Source organism: Xiphias gladius, chromosome 23 (genome assembly GCF_016859285.1).
Source record: "Xiphias gladius isolate SHS-SW01 ecotype Sanya breed wild chromosome 23, ASM1685928v1, whole genome shotgun sequence".
In the NCBI taxonomy this organism is placed as follows: domain Eukaryota; kingdom Metazoa; phylum Chordata; class Actinopteri; order Istiophoriformes; family Xiphiidae; genus Xiphias; species Xiphias gladius.
This window is the reverse complement of record NC_053422.1, coordinates 29,083,931-29,103,785: the sequence shown is the minus strand read 5'-3', so window position 1 is coordinate 29,103,785 and position 19,855 is coordinate 29,083,931. Positions and strand designations below refer to the sequence as shown.

General features: G+C 39.8%; 1 protein-coding gene across 6 annotated transcripts in view; it reads left to right on the top strand.

The window, feature by feature from the left end:
• The first annotated feature begins 372 nt into the window (after positions 1-372).
• Positions 373-19,855, top strand: part of tctn1 (tectonic family member 1) — a 20,962-nt gene continuing 1,479 nt past the window's right edge. The window contains exons 1-13 of one of the 6 annotated variants that reach the window (XM_040119162.1): positions 4,121-4,212; positions 4,297-4,420; positions 4,842-4,959; positions 6,630-6,763; positions 7,005-7,156; positions 7,265-7,367; positions 12,152-12,264; positions 12,786-12,806; positions 16,082-16,216; positions 16,993-17,118; positions 18,119-18,207; positions 18,386-18,523; positions 18,617-18,779. In XM_040119162.1, the coding sequence (XP_039975096.1) occupies positions 4,126-4,212; positions 4,297-4,420; positions 4,842-4,959; positions 6,630-6,763; positions 7,005-7,156; positions 7,265-7,367; positions 12,152-12,264; positions 12,786-12,806; positions 16,082-16,216; positions 16,993-17,118; positions 18,119-18,207; positions 18,386-18,523; positions 18,617-18,779 (1,503 nt within the window). In that variant the 5' untranslated portion in view covers positions 4,121-4,125. Of the gene's footprint in view, positions 463-4,108; positions 4,421-4,841; positions 4,960-6,629; positions 6,764-7,004; positions 7,157-7,264; positions 7,368-12,151; positions 12,265-12,785; positions 12,807-16,081; positions 16,217-16,992; positions 17,119-18,118; positions 18,208-18,385; positions 18,524-18,616; positions 18,780-19,855 lie in introns of those variants that run through there. The other 5 variants (XM_040119163.1, XM_040119161.1, XM_040119158.1 and 2 more) reach the window with 5 other exon arrangements.

The following is a 19,855-nucleotide window of genomic DNA, read 5'->3' as shown; positions in this document are numbered from 1 at the left end:
ATTTACATTATATATAATGGTCATTTTGGAGGCTGTTATTTGTAGTGACTAAATATTAGGAACACCTCTAAATATAACCCAGCATATTTCAACAACACCTCAGCCGCAAGACAATGAGGCGCCGGACCACGACAGGGCGTGCGCGAATTGCACCCCCTACCATGCCACTGCCAGGTCCAGGTCTGGGGAAGACCTGGCACCCAGACTCTCCGGAGCCACCACAATGACCAATAACTGCTTGCAGCAAGGTCGCCCACAGGCAGGCCGGACAACTGCAAGATCAGCAGAGATGCTCCACTCGCCCCCGAGCGGACACCCCATGGACATCCTGTCCGCTCCCACAATGAGGGTCCTAGGCACATGACGATCCTTTAACGAGCAGAGATGACGATCCGCCCATGTCAGGATTTCTGCAGCTATGGTGTGCCGGCTGGGGGACCTCACGCCCGACGGCTTGTTTAGGTAAGTTACCACTGTGGTATTTTGTGATGCAAAATCTTCTGAACTACTCTCAGCTCTAACAGGTTGATGTGGCGGATTCGTTCTGACCACAGACCGCCTATCACAGCCTGGTCGAGCATCATGCCCCAGCCAGCCAGGGATGCCGCCGTGAACACCTGAAAATAGTGCTTAACGCAGCCTTGCCTTACTCCCACGCAGAGATGGCTGGGTGAGTTCCAAAAGGCTATATTGCTCTGAGCCCGAGCGGGCATGCACAGCCTCCCGAACTTGTCGTAGCTTTGATGCAGTTTGATACCCACAAGGCCCCGTTAGATGTTTCCCATGTGCAGGAATCCCAGGCGCACAACATGGTGACCGGCAGACATCATTCCCAACAGCAACATGAACCTCCCTGGCCTTACCGTTGTTGCTGTTTCCACTCGATGGGCCAGCCGTAAAAGTGCAGTCATGCGTTCCTCTGACAGGAGCACATTCATGGTCCAAGCATCCAGGTGCTGTCCTAGATACTTAAGCTGCTCACTCAGGCAACTCTGCTGACGCTGTGCCGCGGAGGAATAGAACATGAAAATATGCGTGCGTCAGATCTATGGATGTCATCCAGTTGCCGGGTTGGATGCATTCCAGCAACTGATCATCGGCATGCAAAAAGAACACTGCACTGTCCAGCACACGCAGATTGAGTATTATCCTCATGGCCCCCCATTTCTTAGGAACTAGGAAATATGGGAAGAAAAACCTCTCTGTGGTTCCGACTGAGTGAACGTCATAATAGCTCCCTTCCTCACGAGTTAGGCTATTTCCTCCTCCAACGCGGCGCTGGAGAGAGCAGTGCTCATAACACAGTTGAAAGATGGAAGCTGACGGCAGAACTATAAACCGTAACCCTTCTTCAGCATCCTGTATAGCCATGGAGGTAGAGGGCCTCAGAGTCGCACCAACTCTGGGTAGTGATCTGTCAGTGGGAGCGCGGGGAGACTCAGGCACGGCGAGACGATGGGCCCACCTCATCCCTCTCGCCGGGGCCCTGGCAGAAATTGCCGTGATGCCAGGGGTTCGTTATCATACCTTGCTTCGGAACATTTTGTATTTTTCCTTGGCATACCCAGGTGCCCAGCTCAGGCTGTGCCTGGTACGTTAAGTGTCTGCTCCGCAAATGGGACATAAACAGGGCGTTAGCAGAGAGTTGTGATGTACCCAATACGGGAGCCGCCGTGCCAGAGGGAGAACCTAGCACCTAAAGCACTTTCAGACTGTTAAAACTAGATTCTCTGGTCTGATGAAACCAAGATTGAACTATTTAGCCTCAAGCGTAATTCCTGGAGAAAACCAGACACTTTCACTAGGTGCCGCTGTCGCGAAAAACAAGGGCCCTAGAAATGCAGTCCTAGGCCTACGGTCCTGACACTGCAGCCCCCTCTATTGCAGGAATGTAGTATAGTCTGTTCCACTAGCTTCAGTAACTCAATGTAGTTCTCTAAACAAAAAAAAAAGAAAGAAAATCACAAATAATTTCTGTTGGAAGTTACACCATATGCTTCCAATTGAAAATGAAGGCAATATTGACATATTTCTTAAAGAACATTAAAGGCATTGATGACAGTTTTATAAAGGGCTGACGGGAAAAGGCCAGTAAAAACAAGAATCAGTTTACAACCAGAAAATTAGGTTAATAGAGCTACAAAAATGTATTGACTCTCTTAAAGATAATTAATATCCTGGGAAACTCTTTGATAAGGTCTTATTAAATTGATACCTAAACCAAAAAAAGATCAACTATGTATTGAGAATTGGAGACCAGCTAGTCTGTTAAATAACAATGCCAAGATATTTGCAGTGGTCGTTGCTAAAAGGTTAAAATTAGGATTGGATGAAGAACGATCTAGATTTTTTCCAGATAGAAATGTATGTAATAACATTAATTAATACTGGTTATGATTGATTATAATGAATATACTGTATATTGGACAATGGTTGTATTTTATTTGTTGATTTTTCTAAAGCATTTGACACAATAAGCTACCAACTTATGTGTAAAGTGTATTAAATGTTTTTGATTTTGGAACCAATTCTTTAAAGCGGTCAAAACATTATGTAAAGGATGCAGCAGCTCAGTTAAGCTAGTAAATGCTACGACTTCTAGATTTGATGAGTGTCGTGGGATATGACATAGTTGTCCACTTAGCCCCTTCTTATTCCTTCTTGTTACACAGTTAAGGCCTTACATATTAAAAAAAGGTCAATTCCAAGGCATGTTGACCTTAGATAGAGAATTTAAATTATCCCAACTGGCAGATGATAATATTTCTATCTAACAGATATGAGGTGACCTGAGCAATTAGATATATTAAAGAATTTTCTGCTGTGTCAGGTTTGAGGATGAACTTGAAGAAATCTGTTCTGTGACCACTTAAGCAATGTGACCTATCAGAAATTAATGGTATCCCTGTGAAGAACACAGTTACATACCTGGGTGTTGTCATTGATAAAATGAAAATTTGAAGTCACTTAAACTTCAGCTCTATAACTGAACAAATAACTAAAATTTTCTAAATGTTTTTCATGAGAGAACTTTCACTGAATGTTACAGTTCTGCTATCCAAAGCTGAGGGAATATCCAGACCTGTCTATGTGCCCTTATCATTGGAAATGCCTAATGAAATATACAACAAATTACATAAGATTTTATTTAATTTCATTTGGAGGAACAAATGTCATTATTTAAGAAAAGATATCCTATGCAACATAAAAAGAAATTCTGGTCTGGAGATACTACATTTTGAAACATTAAAAAATACTTTCAAAGTGAAATGGTTAACTTGTTTTCTATTAAAGTGAGATGACAAAATTGTTAAATTACCTTTAAAGTCAAATTTTTATAACCAAGCTCTGCTGGCCTGGAAACTGATATACAAATATATTTTTTCACTAACTAATTACTACATTTGGAATAACAACAATATTCAGTATAAAAGTGAATTGCTATATTATGGAAAATGGGGTGACAATGGTATTGTATTGGTTAAACAATTTGTTAATGCTGAGGGTAATTAACAAATTGAGGGGTTTCTAATGTAGAATTAATTCCTCTCCAAATTCAGGTAACCAGTTACACCAAAATAATATGCAGTTGATTTTGATGCTTTGCCAAGCGGTGTGCTGCAGTTTGTTAGAAGTTCAGTAATCAAGGGTTCAGTGATTGATCCATTTAATAGTGGTGTATTACTTGGAGAAGTTGACATTTCCAACAGTAAATGCTTGAATAAATACTTCAGGAATTACATATAAGCTGTAACCCCCAGGAAAATCCTTTTGGGCTTCCCTTTATGGAGAAGTCAATTGGCAGAAAATTTGGCTAGATGGGAAAAAATGTTTTCTTATAAAGTTAAAGTGGTTCGCATTTGCATAAAATATATCGGGAAAAAAGATTTTAGAGAGATTTAGAATTGATATTGAATATTCTTGCACTTTCGGTGAACTGAGAAGAAACAATCTGTCTATTCTATCAAAAATGGTGGAAAAAAAGAGATTATTTAGGTCCAAGGAACAGAACTTCGGCTCTTTTCTCTGTTCTTTTCATGGACAGCAGGTGGCGGAAATGTTTCTTAAGGCGCAGTACGTAAATAAAACACAAAGAAGAAGAACCATAGCAACGGATAAACAAAAATGGCGGTCTCGGCCACTGTGTTATGGTCCTCCATAAACATCTTTATTTTATTTCTCTCGCTAAGCGTCGTGACTACAAACGAAAATGTAACGAGCCATACATTTAATACGACATCGTTTGGTCACCATAACGTCACGTATAACGTTACCGACAGTTATACAACTACACAGCCTACAGAGTTTGGGGCCACAAAACCGACACCGAGCTACAGCAGCACGGAGGAGCCCGTTCAACCAACCCCACCCTCTAAACCCCTGCCCGTCTCCGGGTGCTTGCTCGTTTCTGCTACCAACGGTAATCTGTCGTTAAACGCCAGTACACTTTTAAAATAACTATCTAGCTGAGGTCTACACTCTGTACTACAAAGCTATTGTAGTAATTAGCTATTGCAATGACCCAGTTAGCTATTTCTTTGTTTAAAACTCTATAACTTAACGTGTCAGCAATTAACTAGCTACAGATATCAAGACCAGAGCTTCAAAAATACGTCTGCAATTCCTCTTCGCTTATTCATTGATCAAAATACGTTATATGGTGTTTAGTTTTGGTTTTTCAGTTTTCTCAATAAGCTGGAGAAAGTGTAAGACAGGTGGATGGAGTTGCATTGTTCTGAAAATGTCATTTTAACCTGAGCATTGCTGTGTGTGTGTGTGTGCGTGTGCGTGTGTGTGTGTGTGTGTGTGTGTGTTTGTGTCTCTGATTGTCTGACTGTCAGTTGACAGGTTGTGTCCCTGTGACGAGCACAAGGGTGTGTGTGACATCAACTGCTGCTGTGACAGAGATTGTAGTGAGGAGGTGGCTCTTTTCACCGGCTGCTCAGTGCGCACTGTCAGGCAAGTCTCCCAGATGGTCTTGAATCAGGGATATTGCTGCTGACTAGTTTCAGCTAAATGCCAGGTTTCCAGTTACTGTAGTTCAGTAGTAGAGACACAGCTTAAGGCTTGTGCTGCTGGTGGGCCACATTTGTGTAGTAATATGTGATAAAGTTGTTTAAAAAAATACAATTATATAGTATGGATGACTATATTATATACATGTATTTTAGACTATGAAGTCTACTATGTCTTTCCAGGAACTCCTGTCCAAAACGCTTAGTGGAAAAAAATAGCAGGATATCAACAAAAGAATTTAATCAGCACAGAGAGCAAGCATGAAAAAAAAGAAATCTGTACTGAAAAAAAAAAGAAAGCAGAGAAGACAGTTGATTTTTCTACTTTACTGTAAATTCTCAAAAAAGAGGACACTATTCAAATAATTAGGGCCAGTCACTAATATAGGCCAGTTAAAAAAAATTGAGGAGGGGTGGAATTATCTGTACTCTAATAGTTTACATGGTAAACTATTTCCAGCGTACTGTCATTACAACACCAGGATCTGCCATATTTATTTTTCGTTACAGTAATACTGTTTTCAATTCACAGATTTTTATTCAATCACTTACATTCCAACATTTTTTCAATTGCAGTTAAATTACCATCACTGAAACTCAACTCTTCTTTCAGACATGTAAAATAAATAGGCTACCAGATCAGGGAGGGATTATTCCCTTCGAGGCCCTGGAATGCATTTAATGTTAAACATCCACACAGGAAGTGTTGTCTCATTGACGGTAGTTGAAAAGCATTTGACAAAAGTAAAATTTAAGTGACTGCAAATAATCAATGAATGAAGTAATTTTCTGTTAGACAAGAGAAAGCAAGAGCATCAGAGTGGTGAGTATGACTACTCTTTTGTTGAACTGATGGGATTAGTTTTGTGGAAATTGACTTTTTTCTGAATTAATCAAGACTTAAGGTCAACATGCTTGAAGTGTTTGCATTAATAGCAAACAGCAAGTTTATATTGGTCGTGGCAGATGTTCGCCCATCATAAGCCGGGTTCTGTTCAAGGTTTCTACCTGTTAAACGGGAGTTTTTCCTTGCTGCTGTTGCCAAGTACTTGCTCTTGGGGGAATGTTGGGTCTCTGTAAATATAACTTTAAAGAGTACGGTTTAAACCTGCTATATATGAAAAGTGCCCTCTGTTATGATTTGGCGCTATATAAATAGAATTTAATTGAATTAAAATTTAATTGAATTGGGATCATATCAGAAAACACGGAGCCCTCTTCCTAAAATATGATAAAATATGAAATAGGGAAAATAAAGGCATGTGTCTAATATCAGGTTTTTTCAATTAAAGGTCTGTTTCTCTCTGGGTTGAGGTAAGCGAAGGCCACTATTTGAGAATTTACAGTAAATTCATTCAGTTTGACTTCAGTTCATATGAAAGTTTTGAAATATGCTTTATTCACAAGGGAAAATTTACTTTCAAATTCACCATATACATATGTTGAACTGCATGCTTGCTCATGGACATATTTTGGATGTGATGTTTAAACAATATCACTATGAATAGGACTCTTTAATTCAGTGTTCCTTTCAGGTTTACACATGGAAGTAACATCTTTTTACATGCAAAATATGCACTGGCTCATCTGTGATGTATTCTTTTTTGATTGCAGTGGCAACAAGAAGCTTTGCAGCTGTGATGTAGCGTCTTACTCTTTAGGGAGTACCATAGACGGCTTCTCAGAGCTACAGTTTTCTGTCAGGAAGGAGACAAATTATGACATTTTTTGCATTCAGTCACAAAACCGTAAGTTATCAATTACTAGTTGTTAGTTAGTAGATTTATTCTTATTGATGAATGTAGAGGATAGGAATGGCGTTATTTTTTTTAATTTTCAGAAAATATATATAATATGCGGAATATTATTGTATGAGGACGTCCTACTAGGCTGATAAGGACAGTATGCTGCAATGTCACAAAGTACTTCATGATAACAGCTTCTCCATCTCCAAGTTTGTCTCAGTTGCTGATTATTTTGCCTGTGTAGGTATTGATGGATTATCTCAACCCTCATCTGCTCTTCCAACTGACACCAACTTTGACTGGTTGTTTAAACAATTTACCAGCTTTGTTTTCGGCTTGGAGGAAGACAGTGGTCAAATGTCCACTGCAGAGGTCCAGGCCTCATCTGGTTACCAGGTATCTTTTTTGAACTAGTAACTGTTGACCCGTGCTATGTTTTTTTTTTTTAATCTAGTTCACATAAGATTGTTATGTTCATTTTCTGCTGATGGCTTATGTTTTCAGTATGGGGATGAGATGGTGACAGCAGGGGCAAGTGGAGAGAGAGGGATTTTCTGGCTGCCAGCTTCTGGTATCACTGCTGATTGTTTGGACAAAAGTCCTGCAGGTAGCTACTACTCACCTTAATGTGAGACTATGTAACTTTTGTTGAACAGCCGTGACCGTGGCCGAAATTGGCAACTATGGGATAATAAAAGTCAGCTGTTTCAGTAATATCAGTAACATTGCAATATTTATGTGAAATTAGTTCATTTTAATTATATAAAATTTGCAAATTTTAAAATTTTAATTATATAAAATTTAAGAGCCACGACTCTGCTGCGGGAGGGCTGTTCTACTGCTGACATAGCATTTCACCTCTGCTGAACCATGTTGTTTTGTTTGTTTCTGTGTCAACATCATTGTGTATGTTGTTTACAGTTATCCAGCACACACAAGACTCTCCTGATAAACTGCAACACCTGACAATCACTGGATTCCTCGTAAAAATTATCAGTAGTTTTTAATATCTTGGAACAGTGATTGATAGCCACGTTAACTTCGGAGAAAATACTGACTAGATTGCTAAGAAAGCCATACAGAGATTGTATCTTCTCAGGGAGTTGAATGATTTTAATGTTGGTAGACAAATTCTGGAAAATAATGTATAAGAATCTGCTGGAAAATATTTTATTCTTAAAATAAATTCATTTGATATGGAAATCTGAATGTTAGGAATAAACTGAAATTGAAGAAAATAGTAAACATAGCTAGTAAAAATATAGGGAAAGCCCCAGATACAACTAAAGAAAATTATTAAAAATGTCTTCTCCCATGTTATTTTATTTTACGTAACCTTTTAAATGTATTTATGTATTTTAAATCATGTTTGTTGATACTAGAGGCCGATTTTATTGGCTGATATTCATATCAGTTATATATATCAGTTTACAATACTGCCTACAAGATGTCCTGAAGACTAGCATTGGCAGTGTTACAAAGTGGGTAGGTCTCCTCAGCGCCAAACTATTGGTTGAGGTTTCAGGGACAAGGTAGGGTATCATATGTTGCTCTAATCAGGAAGCTGAACCTGGCCCGAGGGATCTTTCACAGAACAGACAATGACAATAGCCTATCCATGAGACCTTAACATGTCATCCAACCTCCCTGTCAGCCCTGGGCCACCACTTTGATTTTTTAGTGTTCCTACTCGGCCCTTGTCACTTCCGCCAGCATCAAGACTTTTCTCTTTTCTTTGGAGGCCTTATGCCGACAACCTTGTGGTGCTGCAAACTGCTGATTGCCAGGTTGACCTCCTCCTAGGCTTTCCACTTTCTCCCAGTTCGTACCTGGATACCTGCCGCTCTCACCAAATTGTCAATGAACTCCCCTGAGTTCCAGAACCAGCTGTGCCTTCTCCTGCTTGTATCCCAAGAAGTGGGATTGCAGAGACAGCTGATGTGTGTTCCTACCAAAGAAGCCTGCATCACAAAGATATGTCGGCAGACGTAGCCACTTCCTGATGTAAGACTTTGCCGGCCCATCCATCTTGCTTGCTGCTGAGGAGGGAACTTCACACATCTTCAGAGGGCCACATCACCCTTTGGTACACTGTGAATTGGTAACACCATACTTCTTACTTGCCAGGGAGCTGTCTCTGAGAAGTCTGAAAGCTGCTTCTTGACTGCATTCCCCATTTGTCTATCTGAGAGCTCTGATGAGTAGGCTTGTCCAAGACTATGGATGGGTTGCCTAGCCAGCAACAGGAACTCCGCAATGCCTGCTACGAAGATGGTGTGGTACCTTCTGATCCCTTTCCGAAGAGACAGACTTCATGAATTGGAGGGCTTGATTTTCAACCTTGCCCATGCTACAAGCTCATCAATCCTCTTCAGAGTCTTGCTGTACATACTGCTGCTACTCTTCAAACCATCTGTCTTGCCCAAATGAGGATCATCTTGAAAGCTGCAACAAACAATATGAGGGAGATAGAGCATCCCACGGCGATGCATACTTCTAGCTGTTGCCAACCTGTGGTGAAGTCCTGAATGGTGCAGCACATTCAGAGATCTTCAAAGTATCTGGCGACCAGGTGTCTCTTACAATCAGGGATGTAAAAGAAATCCAGGGCAAAATCGATGAGTTGGTGGGGGAGAGACCCATAAGCGTTGGCGAGGTCCAGCCACACTCTTTTTGCCCTCTAGATCTATTCCAATCTAGTTGCTCCATGTTCAACACATCCTGTGAAGCCTGGCACACCTGCCTTCTGGCAGCTGGTGTCGATGGTCATCCTTGTCATCGACACCATGATGGAAAAGAAAAATTTCCTTTAAACAATTAACAGAGAAATGCTCCTAAACTGGCTGATATACAGGATGTTTGCTCCTTCGGGATGAAACCTGTGATCGCTCTCTGCAACTTTGATTACTGATACTTGATTCTTCCATGTCATTCTGAAGAGGTTCCACAGGATTTTAAAGACACCAGTGCAGTTCTTGTAAAGCTTGTACGGTACCCCGTTGAGGCATGGAGCTGAGGCTGCTCTTGCCTTTTAGATATCTGCTGTCTTGCTGTTTGGGGAGAATGGTGTTGAACAGGGTGGCTGGGGGAGGAATGTAACCTGGGGATCCTAACAGGGATGACTTTGCTGGGTCACAATACTGCTCTCTGGTGTGAAGCTCAAGCTCTAATTTTGTAGTATCCAGCTTCCCTCTCCTCTTGTCCATGCTTTAGAGGATTTTTGAAAACACTACTCCTTTGTCTCTCCTTCACCTCCTGTGCTTGCAAAGGTGCTCTGGCCTCTGCAGGCTGGCAAGGTTCTTCTTCTTCCCCCTCCCTACCTTCCATTCCGCTTTGGTACAACAACTCATCTTTCGATGATTTTTCCAAACCTGCCTCTGCATTCCTTGTACAGGAAGTCTCCAGTACGGTTGAGCTTGGCTTCCACCCAGACGCGCAGTGAGTGCTCCAGTATAAAACTGAAGTCCTTGTCCAGATGCTGCCCTACTGTCACCTCGTTTGCTCTTGGCCATTTGATTGCTTGTCTCTGCCCAGGTCGTCTTCTTTCTGCTTTACGGCCTGGCTCCTGGTTGTTGAGGTCAGTGGGTGTTCTGGATGTGTCTGCCACGGTACCACATTCATGAGGATTACTCTCCACTGTCCTCTACCCACCCTCTGCAATGCTGGATCCTTCAGCATTGTGATTTGTGACCTGGCTTTGAGTTCCGCTTGTCTGACTTGCAGTTACAGTGCAATGTTGCTGCGGGCCTTCCCCACATTTCCTTTTTCCCTGGTGGATTTGTACTCCTATGAAATTGGTCACCTTTTCCGAACCACAGCTGCCTCTTCTAAGGATCTTAGATTCATTGACCTGGTCCGTTCCAGTCAGTTCCCAAAAATCCATCCAATTTTGTCCTTCTTTCATCCCACCTCATAGAGAGCCATTGTGTTGTTTCCCTTTCTTTGTCTTTGTAGTCAGGTCAAGGGTGTCCCTTTTTGGGAATAGTGGGTTAGTTAAGTAGCCTGCCACTCCCCATATAGGTTTTCCATTGCTGCCTGCCGCAACCTCCGCCATTGCCCTGGTGGTCTCCAATGAGGCCCCGCTTATGGGACGCCAGACGAACACCTCTGTGAGCCTAATCAGGTCATCAGCTTGGGACCAACAGTCATTGATGTTTTGCTCCTTTAACATCTCCTGTTGGCGGAGTGATGGTAGAGATCTCTCCCTGCCATTCCCTGCTAATACCCTTGGTGTTGCTCAGCTCCCAACTCTTGTGCTTCCTTCTAAGCCACAGCAAAAAGTTACCATGTTCGACCTCCTCAGCCAGCTTTTTGACGGCTTTTCGATGTTCCGTTCCTGTGACACCCATTTACTTGCTTAATGCAATTAGGATGCTGAATGCATAGCCTACTTTAATCTAGCCCTTTTAGAGGTTGATGAGCTGACAAAGCCCTTGCATCCCACCTCCACCATCCTCTAGCCGACCTCTCTGCACTCAACAGCCAGGTCGGAATACTTTGCCTGTTTTCACTTGTGGTCAGCCTCCAGCCACCTCCTCCCATGGGACAGTGAGCTCGACAGTCTTGCTGGCCGAAGACCACATTACAATGTCAGGCTGGAGATACGTTGCAGTGATCTAACTCTGTACCAAATTTAGCTACTAGTTAATTTCCATTTGTAGTCCCTGGCAGGTGAACAGAAACAATAAAACACATGGCAAAATCATCACCACAAATGGACCGTCAAACTACTAACATATATAATATACTGTGTGTGTAGGTATATATATGTGTGTGTGTGTGTGTGTGTGTGTGTGTGTGTGTGTGTGTGTGTGTGTGTGTGTGTGTGTGTGTGTGTGTGCATGTGTATATATTTACATATACATATACATATACATATTATGTCAGACTATTCCTTTAACAGATAACAAATAAGTACTCTTAGCAAGCTACATGATTTTAGAGATGTTTAATTGCTGCAGTTTAAAACTAGAATGGCACTCAGTAGAGAGATTCAGATTCATAGTAAATGATCCAGATCTGCCCCAAAAGTTAATTAATCCTTCCCTGACCTTAGCCCCATCCCTCCAAGAAGGTCAGTGCAAATCAGTCCGTAGTTTTTGCATAATCTTGCTGACAAAAAAAGAAACAAAGAAGACAGAAAGACACACACACACACACACACACACACACACACACACACACACACACACACACACACACACACACACACATATATATATGTCTCAGCTTGTTAAGAGTACTTATTTGTTACCTGTTAAAGGAATAGTCTAACATTTTAGGAAAAAAGCTTCTTTAATTATTGTTTCTTATTTCAAATAGTTTTAAAAAATTTTATTTTTCATTTTTTAATAGTGTTATTGCTTTAATTTTTAACGTTGGTCTTGACAGCATTCTTAAAGGATCAGAGCAGAGCATGTTCCCGGCGTGTGGTCCTGGGTCATGACTGCAGCAGTCTGCTGGCCTTCAACATGGACACCTACACTAACATCCAGCTCTTTGCTGTGAGTATCACTCTTTCTCTGCTACACACTGCTTGTTCCTTAAAGAAGCAATACACTCTGAAAGAGCAAATTGTTACTCTCTAAGCTAATGTTTAAGTGATGTTGAATGCACTTCAGGAATTATGCTGTGATTAAAACCACCATACTGTGTGTACCATAAATTTGGTACACACAGTATGTTTTTTGCAAGTTCCCTAACTTTATGGAAGTGCAATACCTAATAACTGAAGTGTTTAATTAACGTTTGGGTGAGTCCACTTTTTGTTAGCCTTCCAAAAGTGACATTTACCATAAATATTTCAGAGGGCTGGGAGGTGTTTGGGTGGACTTTTCTTTTACTTTCTTAGACTCTTATGATATATCTATATCTGTATCTTGTAACATTGATATCTTTAAATAAATTGCATGAGATCAATAAGCCACTGTTTTTGGAAATGCTTAAAATGTTAAGAAACTTTACAAAAACAGAATCAGATTAAGTTAATTTTAAGATGTTAAACTAAATATTTTCTACTCTACAGGGGAAGAATAAAGATGCAGCAGTAAGTATTCCTGCTTTTGTGTATTTGTTTAACCCTTAAACAGTTAGCCAGTTAATTAGTTGTCCAAAAGAAGATTAATGGCCAACTATTATGAATTAACTTGTTGTAGCTTATAAATGGTAACTTACCACTAAATCCACTTTTTCGAGTTAGTAAATTACATATACATTTAGGTACATAAGTATTTGGAAAGTGACACATTTTTCGTAATTTTTCCTCTGTACACCACGTCAGTCATCCTATGAAACAAATCCAAAAAGATGTGATTGAAGTGTAGACTTTCAGCTTTAATTCAACGGGTTTAACAAAAACATCACATTAACCGTTTAGAAATTATAGCCATTTTTATACATAGTCCCTCATTTTCAGAGACTCAAAAGTAATTGGACAAACCAACATAATTATAAATATAAGGATTGTTTTTGATACTTGCATGAAAATCCTTTGCAGTCAATGACTGCTTGAAGACTGGAACCCATGAACATCACCAAATGCTGAGTTTCCTTCCTTGACATGCTTTGCTTGGTCTTTGCTGCAGCCACCTTCAATTGCTGCAGTTCCTGCTGTGCCAACTTCACATTGAAGAATAATTCATTTATTAGCCTTGAGAAGCTCTTGGGTTACATTTGTGGTATGTTTAGGTTCATTATCCATCTGTTCTGTGAAAGATCATCTTATGCGTTTTGCAGCATTTGTCTGAATCTGAGCAGATAGTATAGCCCTATACACCCTCATCCTGCTACTTCTAACAGCAGTCACATCATCAGTAAACAGCAGTGATCCAGTTCCATTGGCAGCCATTCATGCCCATCCCATAAAACTGGCTCCACCATGTTTGACAGATGATGTGGTATGCTTTGGATCAGGAGCCATTCCTTTCATTCGCCATACTCTTTTCTACCTATCATTCTGCTGCAAGTTAATCTTGGTTTAATCTGTCCAAAGAATCTTGTTCCAGAACTGGGCAGGCCTTTTTTGGAGGGGTTTCCGGCAAAGTCTAATCTGCCCTTCCTATTCTTGATTGTTACCAGTGGTTTGCACCTTGTTGTAAACCCTCTGTATATACATTAATGAAGGCATGTCTTGGTTGTAGACTTTGACAATGATACGTCTAGCTCCTCGAGAGTGTTCTTGACCTGCTTAGATGTTGTGAAGGGTTTTTATTCTCCAAGGAAAGATTTCTGCGATCATCCACTTCCGTTTTCTTTGGTGGTCTTTCAGGCCTTTTGATGTTGCTGAGCTCGCCAGTGCATTCCTTTTTTGTACGAATGTACACAATTGTTGATTTGGCCACTCCTTTTCTGCTATTTGTCTGATAGTTTTGTATTGTTTTTTCAGCCTAATGATGGTCTCCTTCATTTGCATCGACACCTCTTTGGACAACATATTGAGAGTTCTCATGAACAGCTACCAAATGAAAATCCAGGGAAAATCCTTGGAATCAACTCCGGACCTTTTATCTTGCTTAATCTGTCATGAAATTACAAGAGAACAGGTCACACCCCATGAAACTGATTGGCAGTCAATTGTCCAATTACATTTGAGCCTCTGAAAATGAGGAGCAATGTATAAAAATGACTGTAATTCCTAAACGGTTAATGCAATATTTCTGTTAAACCTTGTTTGAACAGGAGGAGCGGTAGAGGAACACTGACGAAACAGTCTGACAGAGCTGTGAGAGGGGTGGCAGTAGCGGTCGTGGGTTACCACAGAGGTGCAATAGGGTGGATGGTGTGTGTCAAGGTTCAAATAAACTGAATTGAATTTGTGAAGGGTTGTGTTCAAACTAAAAGAGGTGTTAAGTTGCTCTTTAAGTGTGAAGATTTTCTGCTTTTCTTTATGTTCTGTGATCTTTGGATTCAGGACTGTTGGTTGGAGAAAATAAGCAATTTGAATACATCAGCTTGCAATGGGCTTTTTTTATCATAGACTAAATGATCAATCGATTAATTCATTAAGATAATAAATATCAGATTAATCAATAACTAAAATAATCACCCAACTGATTAATCCTTGATCTAACAGAATGACAATATGCTCTACTATATGTACAGTGTAGAAGTGGTCACATGATCATCAAAATGATAGATTCATAGAATCAGAGTTAAATGGTATAACTTCATAACAATTTCTTATAACACATGTAATACAATATAATGCCTTCATATGTAAGTGTATATAACCACAATGTCTTTGCATGATGTAGAATTATATTTCCTCACTCTACTTGACATTATAGTTGTCTTTATTTGTCAGCTGCTGTACTTGTCTTTAAAGGTATACTAATGGGTTTACTAAGTGCCCAGTACAGCCTTCAAATCCCATAATGCTACCCATTTTAGTGATATTTTTAAACCCTTCTCGGAGGAAGTTTTAGGATTTGCAGCTGTTATTTGGTTCCATAAAATAATAAAAGAGTTGCAATAAAAGTCTGTCTTAAAAGTCTTCACAAAACATCACAGCCTCTGCCTTACCAGGAAATTTTGCAAGACGCTGACATTTCTTTTGCACAAAGAACAGGCCCAAATTAACGCAATAAATTAGCACATATGAAACTTTGAGGTTAACTGCTGCAATGCAAACACAAGAAAAATGACACTTTTCTCACAACTCTTCGTTCAGTTCCCGAGAAGAAGGAAGTATTCTGTTATTTTCACATTGGAACTAACAAAACACTTTTGCTTTACAATACTGTTTACTGAGTAGTCTTTGTAGCATCCTGTACTGTTATAGATTATTTTCCCTATGATGCAGTATGGTATGAAACTCAATTTACCGAGACTTGTTTGAGATATGCACTGTGTGTGTGTGTTTTTTTTAGTCAAGTAAGGTATTGTTTCAATGCAGTGCAAACTTTTCAAATTAATCTGTACTAACTACCCTATAATAACAAAACATCCCTGTAAATGTTGCCAATATCCACAGAAGCATAATATCTACTCCGATGTATTATCTACGATAACTCAAGCAACTTTCAAGTCTCTGCAAATCAGTGTTGAAGTTGAAGTTTTTTTTCTGAAGTGTAATAAATGGAAACAATTGGTTGCCTGGAATATATTAAAAACCCCTTAAAAACCTACAGAATGCTTAGGATAATGGTCAGTAGTAATGAAAAGAATATGTAATTTTTAAATAAATTGGCCACAACAAACAAAAACAGTGACATCACCCTTAAAAGTACAAAATGTAATTCTGTAAACTAATATGAATGAAGCATAGGATAGGATAAATATGAAAACTTCTGACTGATGTGTATGTTCCTGGTGTTGCTGGAGGTTGTTCCTGTGGCGGTAGCGACAGTCATCCTAAATTCTGTAGATGGGACTCAGACTGAGTTGAATATCAGTGGAGGAGAAAACCTAAGCCCTGTTCTCCTGAACCCAGACCTCTGTGCTAATGTGGTGCTGAAGGTGAGTCAACAAGAGTCCATCAGTTAAGTTTGTAGGGTAATACCAATATTTTGGGATTACAAAATGTCACGGGGGATATTTTTTAAATATATTTAATCATTTTATCTGCTATAACATTGCAAGTATCCAGGGTTAACTCTTTAGTACTATGTTCTTGTCAGGGTGGAAAAAACTTATTTCTTAAACAAAATATAGACGTCATAAGACACATACATTCCGTGGGCACTTTATTAGGTACACCTGTACAATCAAATGCAGTCCAATACAAAAGCCCTGCTCATAATTTGTCAGTTTTTGTTGAAATTTTTGGAAATGTGTTAATTCATATTGATTGTTTATTACTGAGCTCATAGTTAAAGGGGTGTTGTACTGAACTACATTATACTGAGAGTTGTTTCTATTTTTTATCCACACTATTTGCATACATGAGGAGAGAATATGAGAAATACCCTTGAATATAATGCAGCCCTGTACAACACCCCCACTAACTATGAGCTCAATGCTGAAACATATCATTGAATTAACACTTCCTTGACAGTGTCAACAAAAACTGAACATTATGGGCACCATTAAAGTTGAATTTATGGCAGAACAGTTGTATTGGATTGCATTACACTGTACAAGTGTACCTAATTATGTGGACACTGAATATAAATTCTACACTTAGAAGTAAAGTTGAAATTGTGGGCATAGAATTATTTCATCCTATAATTAAACATTTTGCAATTAAAATGAGTCACTGTCTGCTGGCCAAATCAGAAATTTTGTCTCCTCAGGTTGTATATGTAATGAAGTACAACCGAGCCGGTGAGATAGTGAATGTGACGGTGTCTCTGGTGCTTGGATTTGTCCATGAAGCAGCACTGCCCCTGAAACAGGAGTTCCATATTACTTTTGTCCAGGTAGTGTCACTCAAAAACATATTGTTGATGTATCATGGAGTGTTATGCACAAAAGAGTTTTTCTAGATGAGGAAATCTTAGTAGTGTATCTGTTATTTGAAGACTCTACTTAGCAGCACTTACCAAGGATATCATAACCTACTGGATGCTCACCAGTAGAATTGCCATTTTGAGGGCAATCTGAGTGATTTTCTTTGCATCTCAGTTGTTTAAACTAAAAGCAGAGAATTTTTTATTTCTTTACAAAGAAATGTACTGTATGTACAGGTCTGGGAAAGTCTTTAAAAAACAGTGAATTCAATTTCATCAAAAAGGCCTTAGAAGGTATTAAATAGTATTAAATTTCATTTGAAAAGTTCGCAAAATATTTTTTCTTTTTCTTTTTCTTGCCTACTGTACACAGTAACATTAGTTATTGCTTTTTTTGTATGTGATTGTGGGCTGTTGGGAGACATTATATCCAGCTATAAACTACAAGTGTGGAGTTTCACACCAAAGTGGAGTTTGCATTCTATGTGGTATTAAACAGATCTCTCATTTGGTGAACACTGCAGACACCCTGTATGGAAATCAAACTGTGGTGCACCAAAATTGAGGACCAGCCCTTCAAAGTCTGTAAAAAGTCATATATATTACTAATAATTGAGCATCAAAGTTAATTCTTGACCTTGGAAACAGTAATTTGACAAAGAATCTTAACTCAAGGTCCACTCACTAGCTTTTTCTGGGGCTTTCAACTGCATCTCAGTCTTCTCAGTGAATGGAGTTTTCTCAGTTGTCAGTTGCTGTCAAAACAAAAAGACCATGAGATATAATTGAAAGCTCTGTAAAAAGCTAGTGAGCGGACCTTGAGTTAACTGCCCTCTTCATGAAAGTTTTGTAAAACATTTTAGAATCTATTCTGATGCTGTAGCCAATCAACATCTAATGAATAAATGAAAACAAGTTATTCTTGAGACTAAATGTGAGTACTGTTCTGAGTCTTTTGTCTGTTAAATAGCAGGATGGTGAGGAGGTGGCGCTCCACTACAGTGGAAATCCAGGTTATGTGGTTGGACTGCCTCTTGTGTCTGGAACAAGAACAGCAGAATATCCTTTACCTGCCTAAATGATTGTTTTCCCTCACCCTGATTTACAGGCAGCGTGCATTAAAATGTCCTTTGACAGCAGTATTAAGGGGTTCAGGGTACATTTACAGTGTTTGATGAGAAGGGGGTGTTCAGATGTGCTGCAAATCCTGGGATTTTTCCTTAGCAGTTGTCGTCACTGGGATTGTCAGCAGCATCAACCTCAGAGACCGACTGTCTCTTCTCCATAGCACTGAGGACCAAGACTGTCTGCAGGGTCCACATCAGCGCTCCCCTGTCCTGTTCGGTCTGGATTCTGTGTCTGGCTGCAAATTAATGTACAACATCCTGACACTCAAAAAATCCCATTCCTGTGTACAGGTAGTGTCTTCTTAAGAATAATGGAATGGTGATTTGTCTTGTTCTTGCAGACTGGAGGATGCTGCCAACTGCTCCCTGGTCTCCCAGGTGCTTCTGGATGTTCTGAGAGGACCAAACTATCCCCAGTATGTGGCCTCCTTTGGAAACTCCCGATTAAACAATCCACTGGACTGGGTGCAAATCAAGAACAACTTCAGTCCTGGGGTGAGCATGGTTAGTAGACAATAGTCTCAGGGCTTGAAAGGTGTCTGGTCAAATCCTGAATCTGAGTTCAATAGAAAGTTCAAGTCCAATCAGAGCAAATAAGTCCAATACCTATTTCATGTCCATATTACAATATCTTAAACATTTGAGTGAAACTTTATTTTTGACAGTTTATATGTGACAGTAGCATTTATGAGATAGTTAGTCAAGAAGCTAAAAATCATTTAGAGTCCATACATAAAGCCCAAAATTTTTCTTTCCTTTTTTTGTTTCTACATTGCTTTCCTTTCTCCCCCTTTTTCATGTTTTATATTTCAATTTTTCCCTTTTTCAAATTGTTTTATTTTTAATTTGTTTTATTCCTATGTATTTATTTATCTATTTATTTTATGCATATCCTTTTTTTCAGTACTTATATGATTTCCAGGGTGTTTTGCTCTGTGGTAAAGTGGCATCAGAAAGCAGTCGGTTGCATTCTGATTGCTTTCATCATCCGTTAGATGTGTCTAGAACTTGATAGGAGTCCACCTGTTGCAAGCTGAATGCAATAAAATTGTGGAAGGACATAGATCAGGGCAAGAGTATAAAACCATTTATAAAGCTTTCAGTGTTCCCAGGAGCACAGAGGGCTCAATAACTGTGAAAACGAAGAAGTTTGGAATCACCAGGACTCTTCCTAGAGTTGGCCGCCCAACCAAACTGAGTACCCAAGCGAGAAGGGCTTTTGTCAAGGAGGTGATCATATGAAAGCTTGCTTGAAGTTTGCCAAACATCATTTAAATGACTCTGAGATCATGAGGGAAAGATTATCTGCTCTGATGAAACATAAATTTAACTCTTTTAGGATTACATTGCTCATCATCTGGCTAATACCATCCCCACGGTGAAGCATGGTAGTTGCAGCATCATGCTATGGGGAGGCTTCTCAGAGCCAGGGACAGGAAGACAGGACAGAATTGAGGGAGGAATGAATGCAGCCAAATACAGAGGACTTTGAAGAAAAACCTGCTCCAGTTTGCACATGACTCGAGACTGGGGCAACACTTCCCCTTTCAGCACAACCATAACCTGAAGCATACAGCCAA